We start from the raw sequence: 24,316 nt of genomic DNA on the forward strand, positions 1-24,316 counted from the left end.
GGCTGATGGCTCAGAGCCTGGAGCCTGCTTACGATTCTGTGTCTTCCTCTCTCTCTGCCCCTCCCCCATTCATGCTCTGTCTCTCTCTGTCTCAAAAATAAATAAAAACATTTAAAAAAAAAAAAAGAAGATAAGTGCTGGAGCATCTGGGTGGCTCAGTCGGTTGAGCATTCGACCTCAGCTCGAGTCATCGTCTCATAGTTCGTAAGTTTGAGCCCTGTGTCGGGCTCTGTGCTGACAGCTCAGAACCTGGAGCCTGCTTTGGATTCTTTGTCTCCCTTTCTCTCTGCCCCTCCTCCACTCCCTCCCTCCCTCCCTCCCTCCCTCTCTCCCTCCCTCCCTCCCTCTCTCTCTCTAAAATAAATAAACATTAAAAAAATTTAAAAAAAAAGAAGATGATAAGTGCTCTGGGAAAAAAGAGAAAGTAGGGCAAGACAACAGCTGCATACAGAGCTGGTATTCTTATGTTTTCTTTAAATAAAACTCCCATTTCCTATATAATAGTAACAATGGTGAATGGCTCATGCCAGGCAATATTCATTCTATGGGCTTTACATATATTAACTAATTTAATCCAACAAGACCCCTATGAAGTAAATACGACGATTTACCCCATTTTGCAGGGAGAAACTAGTTAGGTTGAAGTAAGTTGTCCAAGGTCACACAGCTACTAAGAGATGGATCCTGGATATGAGCCCAGGCAGTCTGGCTCTAGAATCATTGCTGTTAAATATTATAGTATACTGCTTCCCAATTCACAGATCTTCTTCATTAATGTTATTTCTTTTTCTTTAATGTTTATTTTTATTTGAGAGAGAGAGAAAGAAAGAGAGAGAGAGAATGCACGCATGGGAGCGAGCAGGGGAGGAGGCGAAGTAGGCTCCAGGCTCCAAGCTCTCAGCACAGTACTATGCTCAAACCCATGAACTGTGAGATCATGACCTGAGCTTAACCAACTGAGCCACCCAGGCACCCCATTGTTATTTTTAGTGGCAGGAGAAGAAATATCTTGTCAGGCTAGACTGGACATACATTATCATCTCTATTCTATAAGCACACTTGATGCTTTCTTTATCTACAACCTACTTTTATATTTCTTATTTAAGTTCATCATTCACCCAAATAACCAAGTGAGAAAATGCAGACACCCTTGAATCTGTCTCTCACTCCCCATGTCCGATCTTAATTTCTGCCTCAGAAATTGGATTTAGGACTCTCTAGATTCCCATGTTACCCAGATAATTGCCACAAAGGCTCTTAGTATGGTCCCCTATATCCAGATTCTTGTTTCTCTTTCATCCTCCACTCAGCCACCAGCATTCTCCTTCTAAAGTAAAATCTGACCATATTAGCCAGCTGCTTAAAATCCTTCACCGATTCTTCGTATCAAGCCCAAATGTCTTAATGTGATATAAAGTCCCTTCACAATCTGGCTGTGTCTCACTTTCCTGATCTACTATTAATCTCCCACACATACCCTAAGCTCCATTCATGGTTCTAAGTATTTGATTTTCTGTTCTGTTATTGCCTCTTCCCATCTCCCTCTGGCAAACTCCCACTCAACCCCTTAATACTTAGTTCTCCTTTCTGCTTCCCTCACCTAACACACAAGTCAACCTTTTCTTTATGGTCTCAAAACTGTCTTAGGACCAATCACACACTTTGTTGTAAATTTAGTCCCATTAAGGCAAGAGCTCTTGAAACTCCTAGGGTCCAAGACAGTGACTGATACACAGTAATTCTGAAAGAGTTATTAAAAACTGATTAAGTTCAATTACAGAGCATAAGCTAAATTCAAGAGCTGTTATGTACATTATTCAGAACCTAATAATTTATGATGGAAATTAAAGCTCTGGAAAGCTCATGAAGTAATCTCAGAACTAGGAAAAAAGGATTCAGAGATAAGACACAGTGTGTTTGCCCAACTAAATTCTATTTATTCAACAAATATTTATTGAGCAGTATGAGTAAAGTAGCGAACAGAGATGGAAAATTGTTGAAATTCGTATTATAACCTATAGATACGTGTACACTGTATTTACTTACCCATTAAACAACTAAGTCCGCTACCAGCAACTTGTATTAAGAGTATTTTGTGGGGAGCCTGGGTGGCTCAGTCGGTTGACTGTCCGACTTCAGCTCAGGTCATGATCTCATGGTTCGTGAGTTCGAGCCCTGCATCGGGCTCTGTGCTGATGGCCTGGAGCCTGCTTCAGATTCTCTGGAGCCTGCTTCAGAGCCTGGAGCCTGCTTAAGATTCTGTGTCTCCCTCTCTCTCTGCCCCACCCCCACTCGTGCTCTCTGTCTCTGTCTCTCAAAAATAAATAAATATTAAAAAAAAAAAAGAGTATTTTGTGCTTGGTTAGGTATTCACACCTTTTTGATTATCTTCTTTGCAGCAATGAGAAAGTTAGGTAGATGATAAAGGCAAATAGAACTCAGTTTTCTATTTATCAAAATGAAATGCCCTTTTGCACTATTTACCCTTCCAGAAACCACCACTGCAAAATTTAATTCAGCACTGGGCTGCAAAAAATGGTCTATTTTTCAACCATGTAAATCAGATCCCATCACTCTTTTGCTCAATACTCTGTAAGTGCATCCCATCAGATTTAGAAAAAGGTGCAAATCTTTCACTGTGCTCTACAAGGCCACACGTGACCTGGCCCTGCCTAACTCTTTTTACCCTCATCTGCTACCACTGTCTCCTTTGCTCATTTCACTGGCAAACGCTGGCCTTCTTGCTCTTCCTAGAAGAGCTCATTTCTGTTTAAGAACCTTTGCAACGCTTACCAAGCTCATTGTGCTTAAGGAAACTTTGGAATACTATTCTTTTCTCCTCACACTCACTTCTCCCAAATTTTCACATGCTGGACTCCCTTCATTCGAGTCTCTGCTCAAATGGCACCTTCTCAAAGAAGCCTTTCACAGCCACCCTGTTTACTATTAGAGTTCTCCATTCCTTTGCCCTGCATAACTCTTCTCTTAATATTCATATATTACCAGGGACCCACTAGAACAAAGATTTTAAGTTTCCTCACTGCAATAATCTGCAATACTACCAGCATTTAGGGGAGTGCCTGGCACACAGCAGCCTCTCCCAGTAAATATGTTTAACATTCTCTGGCATTCTGACCAGAGTTATTCAATTCATATGACCTCAGGAAACTCACAGAGCAAACACTCAAGCTCTGATCCTTAGTAAAAACTACAAAATAAAGTCTTATCAAGTCTTGCCATCAAGACGTATTTGTTCTGAGTGGCAAAGAGCTGTGACAGGTCTTCCTAGAGATTTTACTGGAAAACTAACTCCTCCAAGCAAAGCTTGCAGCAACCTGAATTTTGAAGTCACATGACAGAAAGTTCGGAAGGGGACCACACCTAAACCCACAATCCTGATTTTTAAAGACCACTTCCCCCACAAAATCTGATCATTTAGCAACTCCAAAATTATGTTTTCTTTGGCTTCTTGGCCCTTTTGGTGCTACGGATCCTTTGTCAGGCTGGTGAAAACTATGGATTTCTCTTGAGAATAATGCTCTAAAATTCATAAAGCAAAATACACAGACAGCTACAAAAGAAACCAATTTTACTGAAATACATGGACACAGACTTAAGGTCTCCTATGATCTTCTTCCACGGTGAAAATGACACAAGAAAATTTTGACGGCTACAGTAGTAAGAGAATCCCAAAGAGACGACACTCCGAGGTCCAACCCTGAGCACCCTCAAGGAGCAGCAGGGAAATGCTGGGCGCCGAGACCCAGCCAACCCTAGGGGGCGTGTCTGAGGATGCGCAGCGGAGGGAAGGGGGGACCCGATCTGAGAAGGGGGTGGGGAGCTCGTATTCCCAGAGCGCGCAAGGGGCCGAGTTCCCCACGGCGCGTCCCACCCTCGCCTCACCTGTCCCCGCTGTCCCCAGGAGCCGCTCCGGCACCCCTCGCAGGTCTTCATGGAGGCCGCGGAAGATCTCGTGAAGTTTCTCGAAATGCTCCGAAGAGGCAGCGGAGGTGGCCATGGCGCAGGCCGCGCTCGAGCAGCGGCCACCGAGATTTTGGGCACTGGCCCCGCTCCTATCCCGGCGGTCAGCCACCCAGTCCCGCAGGCATCACGGCGACCGCCGCCACCACCGCCGGGGACGAGGCGCTTCCGGGGCCGCGGCGGGGTCCTCCCGAGCCGGAACGCCCACCCCCTTCATACCGTCACTGAGGGAGCGGCGGGCGCGAAAGCCTGATGGGAAGTCTGGTGGGCTGCCCGCCTGGGCGATTCCCGGGAGGGTGGTGGTGCATCGGAGCGAGCGGAGTGCTGAAGCCCCGGAAATACCCAGTTCAGGGTTGGGGAGAGCGCCACAACGGAAGGGACTGTGGGGGACCCGCGGGACGGGCAGCGCGACCGCCTGTCTCCAGGGCCCCGCCTTCCGGTGAGGGGCGGTCGCTGCAGTGCATGCCGGGGGCTGTATTTCGGCGTGGAAGCCACTCGGACTCCGAAGTCACGCGCTGGCGGGGGCGGTGGTTCTGTCAACGCTACAGGCCCAGTGGGTGGTGCTGACAAGCAGTAGTTTGGTATCCGTAAGCGTTTGGAAATCATCTTCGCTATCATCGCCCCGTCTGGCGGCTCTCATTTCCTCAGTTCGCGTCCTGACTAAACATTAGCTTTCAGCCCTTGAGAGAGAGCTGGGGCAGGTTCCTTGCTTGCCCTGCAGCGGTAAAAAACAAAACAAAACAAAAAACCTTTTATTGGAGAGGTCAAACGCCCAGAGCCATATGCTTTCAGAAATAGTTCCTAGGCAGTGACTCCCCAAATACGCTCGCAGCCTCTAGTCTCTGTGCTCGCCTGGTGCATTCATTCACTCAGCAGGTATTTTTTAATGTTTATTTTTGAGAGAGAGAGACACAGAGCGTGAGTGGCGGAGGGCCAGAGAGAGACACAGAAACCCAAGCAGGCTCCAGGCTCCGAGCTGTGAGCACAGAGCCCAATGCGGGGCTGGAACTCACGGACGAGGAGATCGCGACCTGAGTAAAAATCAGAGGCTTAACTGACTGAGCCACCCAAGTGCCCCTCAGCAGGTATTTGTTAATGTTCAGCATGTCATTATGCCGTATCTGGGCATATGTTGGTGAATAAAAAATTCACTCTCTGTGCTTGGTTGTTTCATAACGTGGTGAGCAAGGCGGACTCTGCTTCATCAGGTCTCTTTCCCACTACGTGTAATGTGTTAACAGTGACAAAGTCCTATTCTGCAACGTGGGTTTTCATGGTTCCATGGCAGGGAATTTCTGTTTTCAACTTATTTCATGATTTTCCTATCAAAGCCCTTTCTGAAATGTTTGCTTGGCAGCCCAATATATAAAACTTCCCAAACATATTAAACGATGTATGACTGTTCAGGGGGAAGTGATTTGATGATTCATATATCTCCTGGAACTTTATTTTTATCAGACTGATTTATGACCACTGATTCAACAAATGCATTGAGCTCTTAATGTTCATTGAATATAGAGATAGCAAAATCTGAGGTTGTTAGTGGAAGTGTAATGTGATTAAGTCCCACAACTCTGTTCTAGAAAGGACAGGTGCAAAAGGGGGACATAATAGCCTGAGATGGAAAAAAATGTTTGAAAAGCATCACAAAAGCAGAAAATGGGTGAATGAATAATCAAATTATCACACAACCAAAGTTAATGGCATTTCAATGGAGACTATACTGTGGTTAGACTCTGAGACAAATTATCCTTAAAAATGAGAAATGACTGTATAACCATAATAATGAAAAGCATTTTCTTCTTATAGCTAAACTTTCATTTAATTGTTTTCTTTCATTGACTCTAATTCTTACAGCTTTTATTTAGGTAAGTAAAAACATTACAAATAATAAAATTTTTTTATTTGTCATTGATAGTTCAACATAAATTAAGTAAAATATTAGTTATGCTACTTAACTATTAAAAATTTCCAATTTTTCCATAAAATGACCATTTTTAAATATATAGCTTGATGGTCAAAACACGTTCAACAAAATATCCATTTACAAATATGAGAAGACTGTGGTCCCATAACTCTTTACCCCACCAAAGTGAATATGTAATTGTCAGTCCAAGAAAATCAAAGTCTATTAGAATAACATATTCTAAACAAGTGATAAGAACATTATTATTCCTCCAATTTCCTTTGGCAGCATTACTTTTGATAAAAGCTCTCCAAATTAAATGTAGATTTTTAGCAAATAGACATTTTAATCATGTTAAGATAGTGTAAGGAAATGCCCTGAAAGATTACTATAGTGACTGTAAATTACCAATATCCGTCCTTAAGATAATTTTGCTGAATAAAGAATTGGGGGGGGGGTTATTTTGGGACTTTTTTTGCCACATTGGTTGATTGGTGCTTATGAAGACAGTACAGTGTCAGTCTTGGTCACTCAGGTGCTCGCCCTCAATTCTTCCAGTTACATATTACCATCTTTAGTTTAGTTTTTTTTTTTTTTTTTTTTTTTAAGTCCTTAACTAGTCCCTTTACTGCATGCATTATCTTCCAGGATTTTTCTGTTTTAGACTTCTTCCCTGCTACCCATGTGCTTCTGGGTAAGTAGTTAACCATATATACAGAGTTGACGTCCCTTTGCTGGTCTACTCATTTGTATCAAAGACTGGATGACACTGTTTGCTCCATCTTTGAACATTTGCCTCCACCAGGGTCCAGTTTAATACTCTTCCTTTGTAGTTATTTTGAATTCTGTGAAAATAAGCCCCACTGTGTGACTACGGAAGAACACAAAGATAAACTCAGTGACAATCACCAAATAGCCTTTTCCTTCTTCTGGTTTTCTAAGAGAAACTAAGACACAAAAAGGCCTCCATCAGTCTGGGGTCACTAACTAAAGTCAGGTAGATGGTCTATCTTCCCACACTGCCCCTTTCTTTACCCACTTGCTGGTCTGAGAAACAGTAAGAAAATGATAGTTTAAGCTTGATTTTTATTTCTGCCATCCTCCAAACCCCACAAACTTCTTAGAAAAGGAAGCTCTTCTCTGTGGTCTAGATGTTGGAAAGTGTTTTAATAGCAGTGGCTTTAGGTTGTCAAGAGATAAAGCCATGTCATAATCCAGATTCAGTTAAGAGTTTCCGGAAATAATTCAGATGTTAGCATATGATGGTTTTCTTAACAGTTGAGGGATGAGTCCCGCTCTTGAGTCAAGCCACTGTGACTCAGAGTTCGGCTGAGGCTGCAGTGTGGCCCTCTTGAAATGAAGGTTGGATGGTGGTTGGGAGGAACTATATTGTGAACAAAGAGGGTAGAAACTAATCCAGACTACCATAAATTGACCTTGCCATAGCTAAGATTCTCCTAAGTAGTAGGTTTCAAACGGCAGATATCAGCTCGCAGGTCATCTGAGGATCTTATCGTCTGATATCTCTTGCAACTGACAGTAATAAGGGCAAACTAAATCTGGAGTAAATGCAAGGTGTTTTGATGAATCTGGCAATGTACACTGTGCTTTTGTCAGACATCAAGCAGGAAAGGCTGGAAGATTTGTTTTCTTTGTACTGACGATTTTGGTCACCATGAAGGAGAATCATTTTGGCAGGGAGTACTGAGTAGTCTGCTATAGGTTTCTCTTGAGTCCAACTGCTACCACCTGTCAGTCCATGGGGATGCCCAGCAGGTCACAACTGACATCCCATAGCCGTCTTGCTATTGTCTCATTCCGAGCCTGGGCAGAGACCCATGCCACACTGCAGTCACTGGAAATGAAAGAGAGAGGCTTAAAACACAGAGTTTAAGAATGGAATCTGTTCTCTGCCTGGAACAAGGAATGTGACAGAAAAACAACCCAGGGATGACATGCCCTCTATACACTTCATAGGGCCAGTCTTTGTCTTACCTCTTCATTCTCCAATTCTTACCCCAGCAAAAATGTAATTACCATTTAGATCTCCTCACTAGACTACCTCTGATGAGAATGCTCTGTTTGATATGTAATGCATAGCAGTAAGTCTTTATACTCTGCTCTGTGTGTGTGTGTGTGTGTGTGTGTGTGTGTGTGTGTAAATGTTTATTTATTTTGAGAGAGAGAGCAGGGGAGGTGAGAAGAGAGAGAGAGAGAATCCCAATCAGACTCCACATCACCAGCACAGAGCCCAATGCAGGACTTGAACCCATGAACTGTGAGATCATGACCTGAGCTGAAATCAAGAGCCAGATGTTCAACCAACTGAACCACCCAGGTGCCCCTATATGTATATATTTAACTATAATATCTGTGTCTGCCTGATACCTGTGTATGTCTAGCTTGTTCACACAGGACCTTGTATAGTGTCATGTTGCTGAGATTACATTGGTTACATACAGATGCTTGGAGTGGGGGACAAAAACACCCCCAAAACTTACGATTTCTGGTCTACCAGCAATTATAACAGTTTTTAAATAACAAGTCAAGCTGGCTTCATAAACAATGAAGACAGAAGATGATAGCATAAAAGAAATGTAACAATAATAAGTGTTTCATATACCTTCTCTTCATTGCTGTAATCCCAATTATTTTAAGTCCCCATTAAATACAGGAGAGAGACAGGGTGCCTGGGTGGCTCAGTGGGTTAAGCATCTGACTCTTGATATTGGCTCAGGTCATGATCTCACAGTTGTGGGATTGAGCCCCACATTGGGCTCCACACTGAGCATGGAACCTGCTTAAGATTCTCTCTCCCTCTCTCTGCCCCTCTCGCCCACTTGCACTCTCTCTCAAAATAAATAAACATCTAAAAAAACAAATGCAGGAGGGGTATTCAAACTCTGCACTTATCAGAAATTTTCTCAAAGACTTTTACTCATTTAAAAAAATTTTTTTTAATTTGTTAATGTTTATTTCTTTTTGACAGAGAGGCAGAGCCTGAGTGGGGGAGGGGGAGACAGACACACACAGAATTCGAAGCAGGCTCCAGGCTCCGAGCTGTCAGCACAGAGCCTGACACAGGGCTCGAACCTACGAGCCATGAGATCATGACCTGAGCCGAAGTCAGATGCTTAACCAACTGAGCCACCCATGTGCCCCTTAAAAAAATTTTTTTAACGTTTCTTTATTTTTTGAGAGAGAGACAGAGACAGAGACAGAGCACAAGTGGGGGGAGGGGCGGAGAGAGAGGGAGACACAGAATCTGAAGCAGGCTCCAGGCTCTGAGCTGTCGGCACAGAGTCTAATGCAGGGCTCAGACCCGCACCAGGACACCATGACCTCTGGTGAAGTTGGACGCTTAACCAGCTGAGCTATCCAGGTGCCCCCTTTTACTTATTTTTATATTTGCTGCATCTAGTACACAGCAGGCATTCAATAAAGTGATTGAGTAAATGAACTGCAATCTTTTAAGGTACATAAGAAGCAATTTTTAAAATACTATTTTAAGAAAACTGCTTCCAGGACATTCTAAGCAAATTTTGAAGATGAAAAGGAAACTTGGCAAGTCTGAAATAAGTACATGAAGCAAACTCCTAACACTACGTCCATTAAGACACTGCTAATCAAAGAGTGGGTTATGGACTAGCAGGAGCCATCATCTGGAAGCTTGTTAGCAATGCCGATTGTCCGGCCCCATCCAAACCTGCTGAATCAGAACAGGGTTGAGGCCCAGTTATCTGTTTTCAGCCACTTCCTCCAAAACACATAGAATTTTGAGAAACACCACTTAAAGATATCTTTGAATTTACAAAACAAGGCTTCTTAGTACTTCTGTTTAAGGGAACTCACCAGCATGACCATACAACCTGTCACTGCTGAGTAAAAAGACCATCACCGAGAACCAAAAGGCTTTGTATGACTCTCTCAGTTGGCCTCTGTAAGCCTCTGTAGCCTCTATGTATACCTGATGTTCTCTGCAAGGTTACAATGAAGAGCAAATGACACACGCAATGGACACAATGGAAAGTGCTGTGTGTCATAAGCTATGACATGCTGTAAAATATATTCAAATACCACAGTAAAAGCTACTTAAGTGTTGGGGCACCTGGGTGGCTTAGTCCGTTAAGCGTCCGACTTCAGCTCAGGTCATGATCTTATGGTTCGTGGGTTCAAGCCCCATGTGGGGCTCTTCCTGCCAGTGCAGAGCCTGGAGCTTGCTTTAGATTCTGTGTCTTCCCCTCTCTCTCTCTCTGCCTCTCCCCTGCTCACACTCTTTCTCTCTGTCTCTCAAGGGTGAATAAACATTTAAAAAATTTAAAAAAAAAAAAGCTACTTAAGTGTGGTTATGCATCAGCATGGTCATGGTGCTGATATTTCCAGTAGGATTTTGGGTAGTATCAACCAGTATATGTAAAAAGACCTATATCAAAACTTAATACAAAGACTATTCTACTGGCATAAGGACAGACATAGAAATGAATAGAAAAGGGGCACGTGGGTGGCTCAGTCGGTTAAGCATCCTATTTCGGCTCAGGTCATGATCTCACAATTTGTGAGTTCGGGCCCTGCATCGGGCTCTGTGCTGTCAGTTCAGAGACTGGAGCTTGCTTCAGATTCTGTGTCTCCCTCTCTCTCTGCTCCTCCCCCACTCATGCTGTCTCTGTCTCTCAAAAAATGAATAAACGTTAAAAAATTTTTTAAGAAATGAATAGAAAAAATAAAAAAGTATAGAAGTACTCTTACATTTATGGTCAACTGATTTTTGATAAATCTGTTACGGACTGAATTATGTCCCCCCAAATCCATGCTGAATCCCTAAATCCCCAAGGTGACTATATTAGGAGGAAGGGCTTTTAAGGAGATAATTAAGGTTAAATAGGGTCAAAAAGGTAGGGCTCCAATTCAATAGGACTAGTGTCCTTATAAGAGGAGACACCAGGAGTGTGCACACACAGAGTAAAAACCATCTGAGGACACATCAAGAAGGCAGCCCGGTGCAAGCCAGGAAGAAACCAGAAATCAATCTTGTTGGCACCTTGATCTTGAACTGTAAGAAAACTGTTTTCCTCCAGAACTGTAAGAAAATAAATTTCTGGTATTCTGCTATTGCAGCCCAAGGAATTTGAATATAGCTACCAAGAAAATTCAATGGGAAAAGAATAATCTTTTCAACAAACAGTTCTTGGAAAACTGGATATCCACATTCAAAATGAAACAGGACCCTACCCCCATGACATATATAAAAATTAAATGAATCATAGACTGAAATGTAATGCTCAAATTATAAAACTGTTAGAAGAAAACATATTAATAACTCTTTGTGCCCCTCAGTTAGGCAATGGTTTCTTAGGACACCAAAAGCACAAGTGACAAAAGAAAACAGTCCATAAATTAGACTTCCTCAAAAACTTCTCTGCTTCAAAAGACACCATAAAGAAAGTAAAAAGACAAACCAAAGAGTGGAAGAAAATATTGGTAAATCACACATCTGACAAGGGACTTGCATCCAGACTATATAAAGAATCATTACAATTAAACAATAAAAAGACAATAATCCATTTTGAAATTGGGCAAAGGATATGAATAGACATTTCTCCAACAAAGATAAACAAATATGAGCACACGAAAAGATGCTTAACATCACTAGCAAGAAAATGCAAATGAAAACCATAATGAGAAAAACTAGAAGAACATAAATAGAAAAATTACTTCATATTTATTATAATGGCTAAAACAAAGGACAGAGGAGCGCTTGGGTGGCTCAGTTGGTTAATTAAGTGTCTGACTTTGGCTCGGGTCATGATCTCACGGTTCATGAGTTTGGGCCCTGCGTTGGGCTTTGTGCTGACAGTTAGCCTGGAGCCTGCTTCAGATTCTGTGTCTCCATCTCTCTCTGCCCTCCCCCACTCACACTCTGTCTCACTGTCTCACTGCAAGGGCAGTGTATGAGGGAGAAACTGGAACCCTCATACACTACTGATGGCAACACGAAATGCTGCAGCCACTTTGGAAAACACCCTGACAATTCCTCAACAGTTAAACATGGAGTTAACATGACCCATATTCCAGTGGGATTCCATTTCCAGGTATACAAACCAAGAAAAGTGTCCATACAAAAATCTGGACATGAATATTCAGAGCATCACTATTCAATTAAAAAAAGTGACAACCCAAATGCCCACCAACTAATGAAGGGATAAATAAAATGTGGAACATCCACAAAATGAAATATTATTTGGCAATAAATAGGAATGATGTACTGATACATGCTTTGGCATGGATGACCTTGAACACATTTTGCAAAGTGAGAAAGAAGCCAGTCACAAAAGGCCACATATTATATGATTCTATTTATATGAAACATCCAGTACAGGCAAATCCATAGAGACAAAAGTAGGTTTGTGGTTTCAGTCAGTTAGAAAAACTAGTGCAAAGTTTCTAATGTTTCAGTCAAGACAGACTTAAGTTCATTTCTTGATAGTGGTCAACACAGCTGCTGTTGGATCTTCAAAATGCTTACAATTGAGAATCCTTGGCACTGGAAAGGCTCTTCAAAAGCCAGTTAAATATTTACTAAGTCATGAATTTGAGGCCGGCTTTCTTTAGATTACTCAGTCAAAACCTTAAAATTTCCAGGGAAGAATCCAGTCATTCATGGAAAATCATTCTAGTGTATAAAACCACATAAATTTATCTTCCTGACTTTCAGACCCACATTTCCAACTATCTGCTATACATTTCTACTCCATGACTTATGGATATACACTCAACATGTATAAGGCCAGGTGTATTATAGAGGGCAACTGATCCATTCCACATTCTTTTGGCAACAGCAATCTGATTCCTTTCTGTAAAATTACCTCTTTCCCACAGTTTGGAGAGCCCATTAATCAAGTGCTGGTCTTCCCCTAACCAAGGGAGTGAGGATGTGAGGATGGAAGACCTAGTGCTTCCTTGCTAGAGAGCGGATGCTGAGCAACAAAACAAAGACTAAAGATAGTTGGCATATACTCGTTCTAGCAACAGTGCCCTGGCCAGTTGACTGGCCACTGTGTGTGTTCTAAGCCTGGCTCTTCAGTCTGCTCTTTGGACCTAGGAGAACCCCCATATTCTAATAAATTCCCTTCTTGCTTAAGTTAGCTTGAGTCTGTTTCCACTGATTTGCAATCAGAGAACCCTAAGCTATACACATTATATTTCCATTTCTGCTGTCTCAGTTAATGTCATCATCAACCTCATAGTAAGTCAGGCTTGACCCCCAGGTCACCAACTCCTCCCCGACCTCTCATTCAATTATTCATCAAGTGGTAAAGATTCTGCCTCTTCAGGGCCTCTCTCTCTTAATCATTCTTTGCATTCCAACTGTCATTACCCTAAATCAGGAACTCATTATCTCTCACTTGGGTTATTTACCCATTCATTAAACAAAGTCAGCAGGGATGTTTCTCTGAAGCACAGAGCAGATTATTTCTCTTTCTACTGAAACAACTTCTGTGGCTCCTCTCCAGGTCTGGCATTATGGGCCTTTCATGATCTATCTACCTTTCTTTCCAATTTTAATTTATTTGCAGCCCTTTCTCTAAAAGTGCAAGTTATTTCCACATAATCTTGAAGAGGAGGTAAAAACATGCTAAAATTTCAATCTTATGTGATGTCTGAGACAAATTTCAAAATAACGTGAGAGGAGGGGTGCCTGGGTACCTCATTCGGTTAAGTGTCCGACTTAAAGTCAGGTCACGGTCTCACGGTCTGTGGGTCTGAGCCCTGTGCCAGGCTCTGTGCCAACAGCTCAGAGCCTGGAGCCTGCTTCAGATTCTGTGTCTCCCTCTCTCTCTGACGCTCCCCTGCGTGTGCTCTGTCTCTCTCTCAAAAATAAATAAACATTAAAAAAATAATAATAACATGAGAGGAAAAAAATATGTGAAGGGCTGGTGGATGGGATGGGAGAATACTAGCTATGGCTTAATGGTTGTTGAGGCTGTACTGTGGGATTCAACATGCTATTTTACCTACGACTGTGTATGTTCAAAACCCTCTACAATAAAAAGTTTTAAAAGTCTTCACTTATTCAAGAACAGAGTCCATTGATACTATTTTAGTCCTGAAGACAATAGAAAAATACAAATTCTTCTTAATGTAAACAAAACAAAACAAAACAAAACAAAACAAAACAAAACAAGGAGTCCAAAAAGGAACAAAGAAAACTGGATGGACATAAGAAAAAGTAGGAAGAAAAGAAACAACCATATTAATAAAAGATGGCATGGAGAAAATCAAACCTACAAGTACCACGAAAAATGTGAATGAGTCAGTCCCCCTCTTAAAGGTAACAACCCTAGTCAAAAGACAAAAGCTGGGGCACCTGGGTGGCTCAGTTAGTTAAGCGTCCGACTTTGGCTCAGGTCATGATCTCATGGTTCGTGAGTTCAAGCCCTGCATCAGGCTATTTGTTATCAGCACAGAGCCCACTTTGGATCCTCTGTCCCCCCCTCTCTCTGCACCTCCCCTGCTTGTGTACTCTTTCTCTCTCAAAAATAAACATTAATAAAAAGAAGAGAGGGGTGCCTAGGTGGCTCAGTTGGTTAAGCATCTGACTCTTGGTTTTAGCTCAGGTCATGATCTCATGGTTTGTGAGTTTGAGCCCCACATTGGGTTCTGCGCTGACAGTACGGAGCCTGCTTGGGATTCTCTGCCTCCCCACCCCCCTGCCTCTCCTCCACTTGATCTCTATCTCTCTTTCTAGCTCTCTCACAAAAATAAATAAATAAACTTAAAAAAAATGCAAAAGATGTTGTTTAAAAAACAACAACAAAAAAAGCTATGTTGCACAATGTACTTTATAAGAAGAGTACAAATCCAAATTATTTCCTTTGAGCAATGAAACCCTGTCTTCAAAAACAGATATATTCATACCTGAAATGATGCCCATTTAGAATCTCAAGACCTTCCGTTATGGCACAGTACAGGCTGGTCTGGGCTCCCTGTTTAGGGGTCTTGATGAAGAAGGAGAAAAGCCACCACATCCACTTCATGAAAGGTGAGTGCCGAACCAATTCAGAGTTGACTGTGCCAGGGTGTACAGAATACGTCGTAACGCCAGAGCCTAATGGGGGGTGCCGTTTGGAGAGAGGAAGACAGGACTTGATATTGCCACATGGCCGAAGAGAGCAGAGGATACGAATAAACATTTGACCCCATGAAGACTCCCTTCCCCCAACAGTATTACAAGCATTCCTCACAGTAATTTATATCTCCCCATCTCACAGGTTAAGATTTAAGCTCAAAGAGGTTACTAACTGTTAGCAAACAGTAGAGCCAGGACTCAACCTATTAGTAGCACTTGACACTACTGACTACTTCTTTCTCAAAGCTGCCTTTTTATTGGCTTCCATGACCCCACACTCCTGATTTTCCTATCCTTTCTCGCTGCTTCCTCTTAGTTTCCTGGGCCAATTCATCATCTTCTACTCAAACTTCAAATGTTGGAGTTCTCATGGCTTGCTAAAATCCTTCTCTATAACTTTATGGTATGCACATTTTTTGGTACATTATACTCCTTTGAACTCTTAACTGACTACGAGAGGCAGTGTAATGTAGTGGTTCAGGGCATGAACTTTGTGGGCAGACCGCCCAGTTTCAAATCCTAGCTTTACCACTCATTAGCTGTGTGACCTTGAGCAAGCTCCTGATGTTGTGACTCAGTTTCCTCTTAAAATGGGGATAATCCTAATACCTGCACCTCTCAAGGTTGTTCTGAGGATTAAATGAGTTTGTATGTACAAGAGGCTAGAACAGTATCTGGTGCATGGTAAGTGCTAAATGACACTTATGTATGGCTATGTCAAAGAGGTTTCCAAATTTTTATTGATTTTAGAAAGATAATATGAACACCTATACATATACTGCTTATTACCTAATCTCCCTGGTACACGTGAGATTTTGTTGCCAAATGAGCTTTGGTGTCAAGCTTCTGAAAAAATGGAATTTTCATGTCTTTGTGGATTTCATAATTGCAGACGAAGGACTGTGGATATATATTATTTCCAACTTGACATCTACTCTAGATGACCCATAGTAATGCAGACACATAGGTCCTCAATTAACTTCATACTTTTTAAGGCCAAACCTGGATCTCGCAGTGTTTCCTAACTCCCGACCAGGCAGGCCCACAGAGCAGCAGTTCTTGACGATTCCCCACGTTACCATGCTCAACAAGCTTTAGGGTTTTCCCATCCTAGATATCTCTAAGGAGTGTCCACTACCCTCCATCTCTACCACTGTAGTCCAAGCTACTGTCATCAATCACCTAGACTATAGAAATCACTTGCTGTACACAGCCCTGCCCCCATTTTAAAGGGTTTCCACTGCTCTTACACCAAAATCTTTACCATAGCCTCTAAGGATTTTGCCCCTGTCGACCTCACCAGTCTCAGGTCAGATTTCTCTTCCTCTTGCTTTCTTCATTTTAACCACAGCAGCCTCTCAATTTCTCAAACTGAGCCAAGACTTTTGTGCATTCTCTTTCTTCTGCCTGGAATGTTCCTCAACCTCCTCAGATGCCTCATTCCACCTGCTCTGTAACCCATTTAATTTCTAATCATCTTATATAAAGGCTTAGCTTGCAACTCATTTCTTTAGAGAAATCCCTGATCCCTTAGACTGAATAAGCACCCATCCCAATCCATTATAGGTCCTTATACTTCCCCTTTCATAGTATTTACAATTATAATTAAACAACAACAAAAAGGAAACATTCCAGATGTTGTTAAGGAAATTAATAAATAAACGGAGGCTCATCTATACGGTGAAATATAATGCAGCCCACAAAAGGAATGGGGTAAATCTGTATGTACAACATGGAAAGATCTCCAAAATTTGTGTTGGAATTTCAGTTCCTTATATATGATGTACACATATATAAATGTATAAAAAATGATTGACAGGTGCACATCAAGTTGTTGACAGTGGTTCCTTGAGGGGAGAAAGGAGAAGGGAGAAAGTGGGGATTAAGTAAAGGGTTTTTTTCACTTTTAGCTCTATATTATTGGAACTTATTACAAAGAGAATTATTCATGTATTCCTAGACTGATTTTACATGTGATAATGTATAAATACTTGTTTATTATCTCCCTCCCCCAGTGGATCTAAACCAAATCAAAGAAGGGACTGTACGTGTATCAGGCACCACTCCATCTCCAAGCCCTGAATCAGTGCATAGAAGAGCATGGATACTGAATACTTGACTGCTGAATGGATGAATGAATGACTCCTCTGTTATGCCCAGGTTGCCTTCATTGCACCACAGCTGTCTCCCACCTAATCCTCACATCTCTCAGGCTTCCTCACTTGTGTATCCTCTGCTTTTATCGGATCCTCATGGCTGGGCCTATCTCTCCACCTCAAGCGCACCCTAGCTCCCCTACCAACCCTTTGGATAGTTTTCACCATCCAGTTACTCTGATCCATCCTGAGCTGATAAACAATGTCACGTCCTGGGCATAGACTGGGCATATGAAGTGAGCTGACCACAGCTTCCTTCCCCCACATTGCTGTCCACATAATTTGATGATCCTGTCCCAACAACGGGGCTTCTATGTCTGACTTCTCGAGCCAGAATTCTGCCTGCCTCAAATCCTAAGTAACTCCAGCTGTCCACCCTGGATTACCTTTCTTTTTCTTGAAAATTCAGAGTGGACAGTGCTAAGGACCTCTGTGTATTTGTGATTGGAGAATTCCCTCTTCAAGCATGCATTTCTCTTACTTAACCTTTTGCTGTTAGGGGGCAACATCCCCCCCCCCCCCCCACCATTGTCCTAGCACCTGTTTTATCCTAATGGTTGTATCTAGTGCCAGTTCAGGTCCCTCCCTTCTATCTAGTCTCATTATGAGTAAAAAACCTTGCTTGCTCATGAGACCTGACTTAATAAGGACAATAACCTATAAAATAATCCCATTTTACTTATGAGGAAATAAGTCCTGAAAAGTTAAGTAGCTTGCTACAGGTCACACGGCTGATAAGTACTAAAGCTAAGCCCTTATGACTCAAAGTCAGAATTTCCCCATCTCCTGCCAGCCACCTCCAATATTCAGTTTTGGGCTACTTACTAAAATAATACCCAGTTATAGTCATGAAAGCAGGTTTTATCCAAGAGATAGGCTCCCGAAAACAGAATGTATTCCTGTGGCTTTTTGCTACTTCCCATTGACTTATATCTCTATATTCATTTCTTCTAAGCCTACCTTTGAGCCTCCGGGCCAGTTCCTGGGTGAAGAGAATGTTGGCTAACTTGCTGTGACAGTAGGCCAGACCTGCATTGTAGAATTTCTCACCCTGCAGGTTATGGAAGTGGATCCTCCCCAGGTGATGCGCTAGGGAAGACACATTCACTACCCTTGATGGGGCTGATTCCTTCAGCTTCTCTAGCAACAGATGGGTCAGGAGGAAGTGACCTACAAGAAAAACTAGAATTAATACAGTTCAAGGCCAATGTCAGGGTTAAGGGAGTTGTGGTGAGCTCTGCAGAGAATTCAGGAATAAGGCTTTTTGCCTCATTAATTCATTATCAACTACAGAACAAGCTCAGTGAGGGTTTAGGAAAATAGGACAGCCATCCATCCATGAGGGGGATCTGGAACATGTGAATATGAAGTCCTGTCTTCTTCCAACTTTGATTAATATCACTCTTTAAGAGCAGGCAGCCTCTACCTAATGTTCGCCGTGAGGATCACTACAAAGAAAGCAACACGGTCCTCAGTCCAATTAGGCTGTTAAAAATGCCCCAAAGTAAATTGAATCCAAATCACAGATTAAAAAGTTGGTGTAGCCTCAAGTGGGCCTCAAGTTTATCTCTGGGCTTTCAGGCAGGACCATAATATTCGCTATTCACTTATGGTCTTTTAGGGCCCAGTGTCCAATTGCATCACAAGGACAGCTCAATCTGACCCCTAAGTTTGCCAAGGAGAACTTTAGGTTTCCTCCAGTTTTGTGATGAGGCCAGATTTCTTACCCAAGTGGTTGACTCCCATGTGCATCTCAAAGCCATCTGCTGTCTTAGAGTAGGGACACATCATCACTCCTGCATTGTTGATCAAAATGTGAAGATGCTTTTCCTCTGCAGGGAAGAGATGTAGTGTGGAAGCAGCCAGCCACAGCGGTGACACCTAAGAAGTCTGCCTTAGAAATGGGGACCCACGGCTTCAATCTTTCCTCCATTTCCCCTTCAGATGTATTTTGTATTGTTTTTCATTATTTAAGACTGTAGTTGAATCCTACATACTTTTAGCACAGAGCAAAATTCCATCTTATACAACCAAGTGGCCTTTACGATCTTTCCAATTAAGGAGCTACTTACTCATTGCTTTCGAAAAAGTGTTCTGCCCAGCTCTCCTAATAGAAAGACTTCCCGGGCTGAATGGGAAGAATCCAAGCAGGAGAAAAAAGGATGTTCTGTATGTACCCCTGATACTGGAGAACTCCAAAAGGCACCAAAAGAAATACTGGTTTCACCTCTTTGTTACACATGACAACTCTTTCTCCTGGTTTATTTTCTCATGTGGTTTTTAATTTCTAACTATAAGCTCATATCAGCAGAAGCTGTTTACTTAGGGAGGCCAAGATCCCTGTATTATGAGGGGATATGCCTACAGACTACTCTTGGATTTGATTTTGATGTGATTCTATAGGATTTTATGTTAATTCCTCAGCTCAAGATTCTTACATCATTTGGTGATGTAATAAATTCTCCCCCATAGATGATGCCAACTTGAGGTTCTAATATCTTACAGATGACTCTCTAACCATCTATGTCCTGAAGAGAAGATGAGCTTTTTTGTCATGCCTTAGAGCTGGTGGCGAGGGTTTTTTTATGCCTCTTTATCATGGACGAGATGGCTTTTTGTGAGTCCCAACCTTATGTGAAGCCTGAGATACAGCTCCCCAGCTCTCAGGCCCTGAGGCCTTATCTTCTGTCCCTGTATGAGTGTTTAGACTCCAGACCCTAAAGCTCATATTGAGTTCAGATACTTCCATGAGATTTTTGGCTTTAGTTCTTAGGCATTACTAGGACTTTTTTTTTTTTTTAATGTTTACCTATTTATTTTGAGAGAGACAAAGAGAGAATGGGAAGGAGCAGAGACAGAGAATCCCAAGCAGGCTCCATGGTGTCAGTGCAGAACCTAATGCGGGGCTCAATCCCATGAACTACAAGATCATGACCAGAGCTGAAATCCAGAGTCGGACGCTTAACTGACTGAGCCACCCAGGTGCCTTGCATGCTATGACTTTTTAAATTCATTTTTTTAAATTTCTGCCTCTTGAGGATTCCCCTTTGTTACTAAGGAGTCAGCTATGAATGAAAGTTTTTGATTATAAACGATCTAGTATTTCTATGTATTAAAGAGGGAGAAGGACCTTTTCCTTTAGCTAAGTCTGCTATGTTGATTGCAAGACCAAAAACATAATCTCTGGTTCAACACTTACCTGCTAAGAAATCTTTAGCAAAGGCTCGAATAGATTTAGTATCAGCCAAGTCCAATTCCCGCACCAACACCTGTTGGTTCCCTGTCATGGTCTGGATCTCTCTGGCCACCAATTCCCCCTTTTGGATATCCCGGCACGCTAAATACACGCGGGCTCCTGTCAATCAACATATAAAAGAGACAAACTGTCAGCTCTGCTTTGGAGTGGACATTACAGACCTATAGACTTATGAATGTAATTTTCTACTGTTTTTTTTTTTTAATCGGAATTTTACCCCTACTTCACGACAGAGGTATCTGGTGAGCAAATCAAAAAGGAAAAATAAATAATATTCATTAAGTATCCATTACATGCAGAGCATTATACTAGGTTGAGACCAGTGAATCTGTGGGACACTTGGAAGGTTCTTGAATTCCAAGATTAGAAGGAAATAGTGAGCATGGTCATCCTTGTGAGAGATAAAATGGCAATAGCAGGAGGGAATTAGAAGCAGATGATCTTGCCTCTTTGAGCCAGCTCTTTGGCTGTCTCCTTTCCGATGCCTGTGTTGGCTCCAGTGACCACAGCCACCTTCCCAGGAAGCTGGACAGTTGATGTACACACCCCACTAGACAGCATTTTCCTGTAGAGAGGGAGGGAGAGCTCATCAGTTCTTCATTCTCCTTGCCCTGGCCAGAGGTTCCTGCAACCCCCATGTCTTCTAATCCCAAGGCTAAGGTTTATTTTGGTTCTTTCTAGTACTGTCCCTTTACAGATTTAAGTAAGTTTGAAGAAAAATTTTCTGCTCTTGCTCAAGAACAAAATTGATTTTGTTGTAATGGCAAATCTTAGAGCTGCCCCTTGCAGTATAACAACTAGATAAATATTTGATTGTCCAGGCACCTGGCTTCAGTTTGAGCTCTTCGACAGGCTTGGGGAATCACAAGACTCAGCCTACAAGCAAGAACTGGTCCACTTAATGTCAATCTGCCCACAACTGGCACTTTATGGCCTAGAGATACATAATTCAACAAAAAAGTTAAAATTATGAAAGCTTGTCAACCTGGGGTGAAACACAGAAACAGAAACACGCATGCACACACACAATTAAAATTAAGACAAAGAAAAGACATAAATTAGGGGCGCCAGGGTGGCTCAGTCAGTTAAGCGTCTGACTTCTTCTGCTCAGGTCATGATCTCACAGTTCGTGAGTTCCAGCCCTATGTCCGGCTCTGTGCTGACAGCTTGGAGCCTGGAGCCTGCTTCAAATTCTGTGTCTCCCTCTTTCTCTGCCCCTTCCCCACTCGCGCACGCACTCTCTCTCTCTCTCTCTCAAAAATAAAAAATAAACATTAAAAAAATTTTTTTAACTATTCAAGAAAAGACATAAATCAGTACAAAGTGGAGCTGGTTGAGTGTTCTTGTTCCTAAGCACTGTGCTATCCTTCTTTTCCAAAGAAATGAATGCACAAACAGGGATTAACAGGTCTCAAATTGTTCTTTTTCTTCTCTGCAAATCTCAAGACTCAAGTAAAAAGAATCTCTTGACCAGGAGATACAATTTTAAAGAGCATTTCAGTATTTTTCATTGGACTTGAGAATTGCAAAGCACACACTTAGCCACAAACGCTACCTGGTTAGTGGACACAGGCCGATAGGAAGCAAACTCACCTAAGGCTATCTTCCTTCTCAGAGAAAAGCCTCCTTGCTCAGTTTCTCACATCCTTTCAGTTTTAGCTCCAGGAGCAACAACTATCAGGACCTCCACTGAACTCTTTCTTCTCCTTACCAACAGGAATGAAAGGGACAATCAACTATGAAAAGTCTAGCTCTGGGCTAGCTCCCATGACCCGGCCAGGCGTTTGCAGATATGACCCTTGCAGCATAATCTTCCCCAGAAATCTCTCACAGAGACGTGAGCAGTATTTTCAGTTCAGGTTCAACTTTTCATTGAGATTCTATTTGGGTAAGAGAATCTTGTGGTGTAAAATGATAAAAAGCGGGGCGCCGGGCTGGCTCAGTTGGTTAAGCATCTGACTTGGGCTCAGGTCATGATCCCACGGTTGGTGAGTTTGGGCCCCATGTCGGGCTCCATGCTGACAGCGTTGAGCCTGGAGCCTGCTTCAGATTCTTTGTCTCCTTCTCTCTCTCTGCCCCTCCTCCGCTCATGCTCTCTTTCTCAAAAATAAACATTAAAAAAAAAATTTTAAAAGAGATAAAAAGCGTTTTCATCTGAGTGGGAGCACGAGGTGTTCAGAAGGGAGGAAGAACTAGAAGAGGAGCAAGACGGTGGGTGGTGACCACGCCCCTCCTCCCCCCTCCCCCACCCAGAAAGGGTTGTGTCTCATCAGTCACTGGTCCACCGTCACTACTGGTGATTTACTCAGAACTAATCAGCAGGCGCCTTTGTGCAACTCTGCCGATTTTCTGTGTCACTCAGCCAGCCATTGGCTACTGTGTCACCAGGTCAGAAAGCATTACCCCTCAAGCTCTCTGTCTCACCCCCAAACCCCAGGTTATGAGTCGTGCTCTGAAGGCAGGATACTGCTCATGACGAAACCCTTTCATTTCTTTCCTTTACAAAAAAAGCGAATCTAACAGCAACAAGAGATCAAGCAATGGGTCTGCGGATACCACGATTCCCATCGAGGAACAGTTTCAGAAAGCAAAAAGTCGAATCGCTCCATTGTACTTCAAAGGCTGGAAGCAAGAAGCCAGATAGGACTAGTCCAAGGCGTGGGAGCTAAGGGAAAAACAGTGTTGAGGTCCTCACTCCATTTTAGGTTCTAAAACCCCCCAATGCTGGAAATTTAAGTGTTGGAAGTAGCCTTGCACACGGGGTTCTCTGGAGCGGGAAGCAAAGGCTGCGGAGACGAAAAAAGGGATCGGAGAAACAAAGTGGGGTGCTGCGGCATGCAGCCCCCTCCCACCGCCCGAAGTCTCCTGTTCTCGTCCCCCCGCATCCAGGACAGCTGGACCTCCTCCGACCAACCGAACTCCGGGCCTCGACCTACTGGGGCCCCCCCAGGGAGTTTTCCTTTTCCTTCTTTTGGAGAACAGAGCTTCGGTGAGGACTAACGCCACCCTGAATTCTTCTCAAGAGAAGGCAATACATTTGCACAGACCTGATTTTGGGTGCAGCGATGTACAGGAAAAAGGGGAGAAGGAGGAGCAGGAGCAGGACCCCGACCATCTTGCGGGATGGCTGCTGCGGCTGCACAAGCGGAGAGAGATGCCCCAGCAAGCCTTGCCGGACTGTGGCTGCTCCTCACGGACACGCCCTAGTCTCAGTACGACAGCCCAGGGAGCAAAGCCGTCTGGGAAATGTAGTCCACAGCTTGGTCCTAAGATTAGTGCTTCCAGCTGCTCAGAGAAGCTGACCCTTGCTCTGACACGCAAAAAGTCCTCAATCATCTAGCCTCTAGGACCTCTAGGATCGTCCAGCTCTCCCACAGCCCTCTGGCCACCAGCGTTCTCGCGAAATCTCCCCAGTCCTCTATCTCCCGGTTCCCAAGTCCAGACCGTGGTTCAGTTTTCCCCATAGTGAGGCAGTTACCGCATTGTTTCTCCTGGAGATCAAAGATTGGCCTCTGGGGAGTGTTCTAAGGCCATTTAGACAGCGGAGGATCGGTTGAGGTCTGACAGTTGGTAGGGAAATGGGGAGGTAGGAATCCTTTCGCCTTAGGGATTCCTTCATCCAATGGAGTGTAAGTAACCCGTCCCTGAAGACATTCCCAAGAGAATCACTTTATTGTGTCTATTTTGAATTATAATGCTATCATCATTTTCCTCCTGTTTGACTGTGAATTGATAATAGAACATAGTTTTCCTGGTGACTTGGATTAGATATATTAACTCCCAGGGTAGCAATGAATTTCTCAGATTAGCACAGTTGGTTTTGCTTACTCGTGAAAATACATAATCCTGTCTTGAATTAAGGCCATGAAAATTCTCTGAGAACAAACAGG

General features: G+C 42.9%; 2 protein-coding genes across 5 annotated transcripts in view; both read right to left on the bottom strand.

The window, feature by feature from the left end:
• The window catches only part of VTI1B (vesicle transport through interaction with t-SNAREs 1B), a 31,002-nt gene extending 26,843 nt beyond the window's left edge, over positions 1–4,159 (bottom strand). Inside the window, exon 1 of the mRNA XM_047861388.1 lies at positions 3,904–4,159. Coding sequence (XP_047717344.1) covers positions 3,904–4,018 — 115 coding nt within the window. The 5' untranslated portion in view covers positions 4,019–4,159. The remainder of the gene's footprint in view (positions 1–3,903) is intronic.
• A 413-nt stretch (positions 4,160–4,572) lies between these two features.
• On the bottom strand, positions 4,573–23,985 carry RDH11 (retinol dehydrogenase 11). 4 transcript variants are annotated; one of them, XM_047861385.1, is made up of 7 exons: positions 23,474–23,686; positions 20,873–20,991; positions 20,370–20,525; positions 18,898–19,002; positions 18,131–18,340; positions 14,804–14,993; positions 4,573–4,696 (listed from the first exon to the last, which is right to left on the bottom strand). In XM_047861385.1, exons 1-7 carry the CDS (start codon positions 23,539–23,541, stop codon positions 4,642–4,644), a joined length of 903 nt encoding a protein of 300 aa, XP_047717341.1. In that variant the 5' UTR covers positions 23,542–23,686; the 3' UTR covers positions 4,573–4,641. The 4 variants fall into 4 exon arrangements, with proteins under 4 accessions (XP_047717341.1, XP_047717342.1, XP_047717340.1 ...); XM_047861386.1 differs by lacking the exons at positions 4,573–4,696; positions 23,474–23,686 and adding exons at positions 6,415–7,742; positions 23,905–23,985; XM_047861384.1 differs by lacking the exon at positions 4,573–4,696 and adding an exon at positions 6,415–7,742 and having other exon boundaries at positions 23,474–23,671.
• Positions 23,986–24,316: the final 331 nt, after the last annotated feature.

This window comes from Prionailurus viverrinus, chromosome B3, assembly GCF_022837055.1.
Source record: "Prionailurus viverrinus isolate Anna chromosome B3, UM_Priviv_1.0, whole genome shotgun sequence".
Taxonomy (NCBI): Eukaryota; Metazoa; Chordata; class Mammalia; order Carnivora; family Felidae; genus Prionailurus; species Prionailurus viverrinus.

Excerpts from the sequence above, each read along its gene's own strand:
- RDH11 (XM_047861384.1), bottom strand. The coding sequence starts at position 23,541 with ATGGTCGGGGTCCTGCTCCTGCTCCTCCTTCTCCCCTTTTTCCTGTAC. Across the intron at positions 20,992-23,473 it reads ATCGCTGCACCCAAAATCAG|GAAAATGCTGTCTAGTGGGG; the intron begins GTCTGTGCAAAT and ends CCCTCTCTACAG. Across the intron at positions 19,003-20,369 it reads TGCTAAAGATTTCTTAGCAG|AGGAAAAGCATCTTCACATT; the intron begins GTAAGTGTTGAA and ends TCTTCCCTGCAG.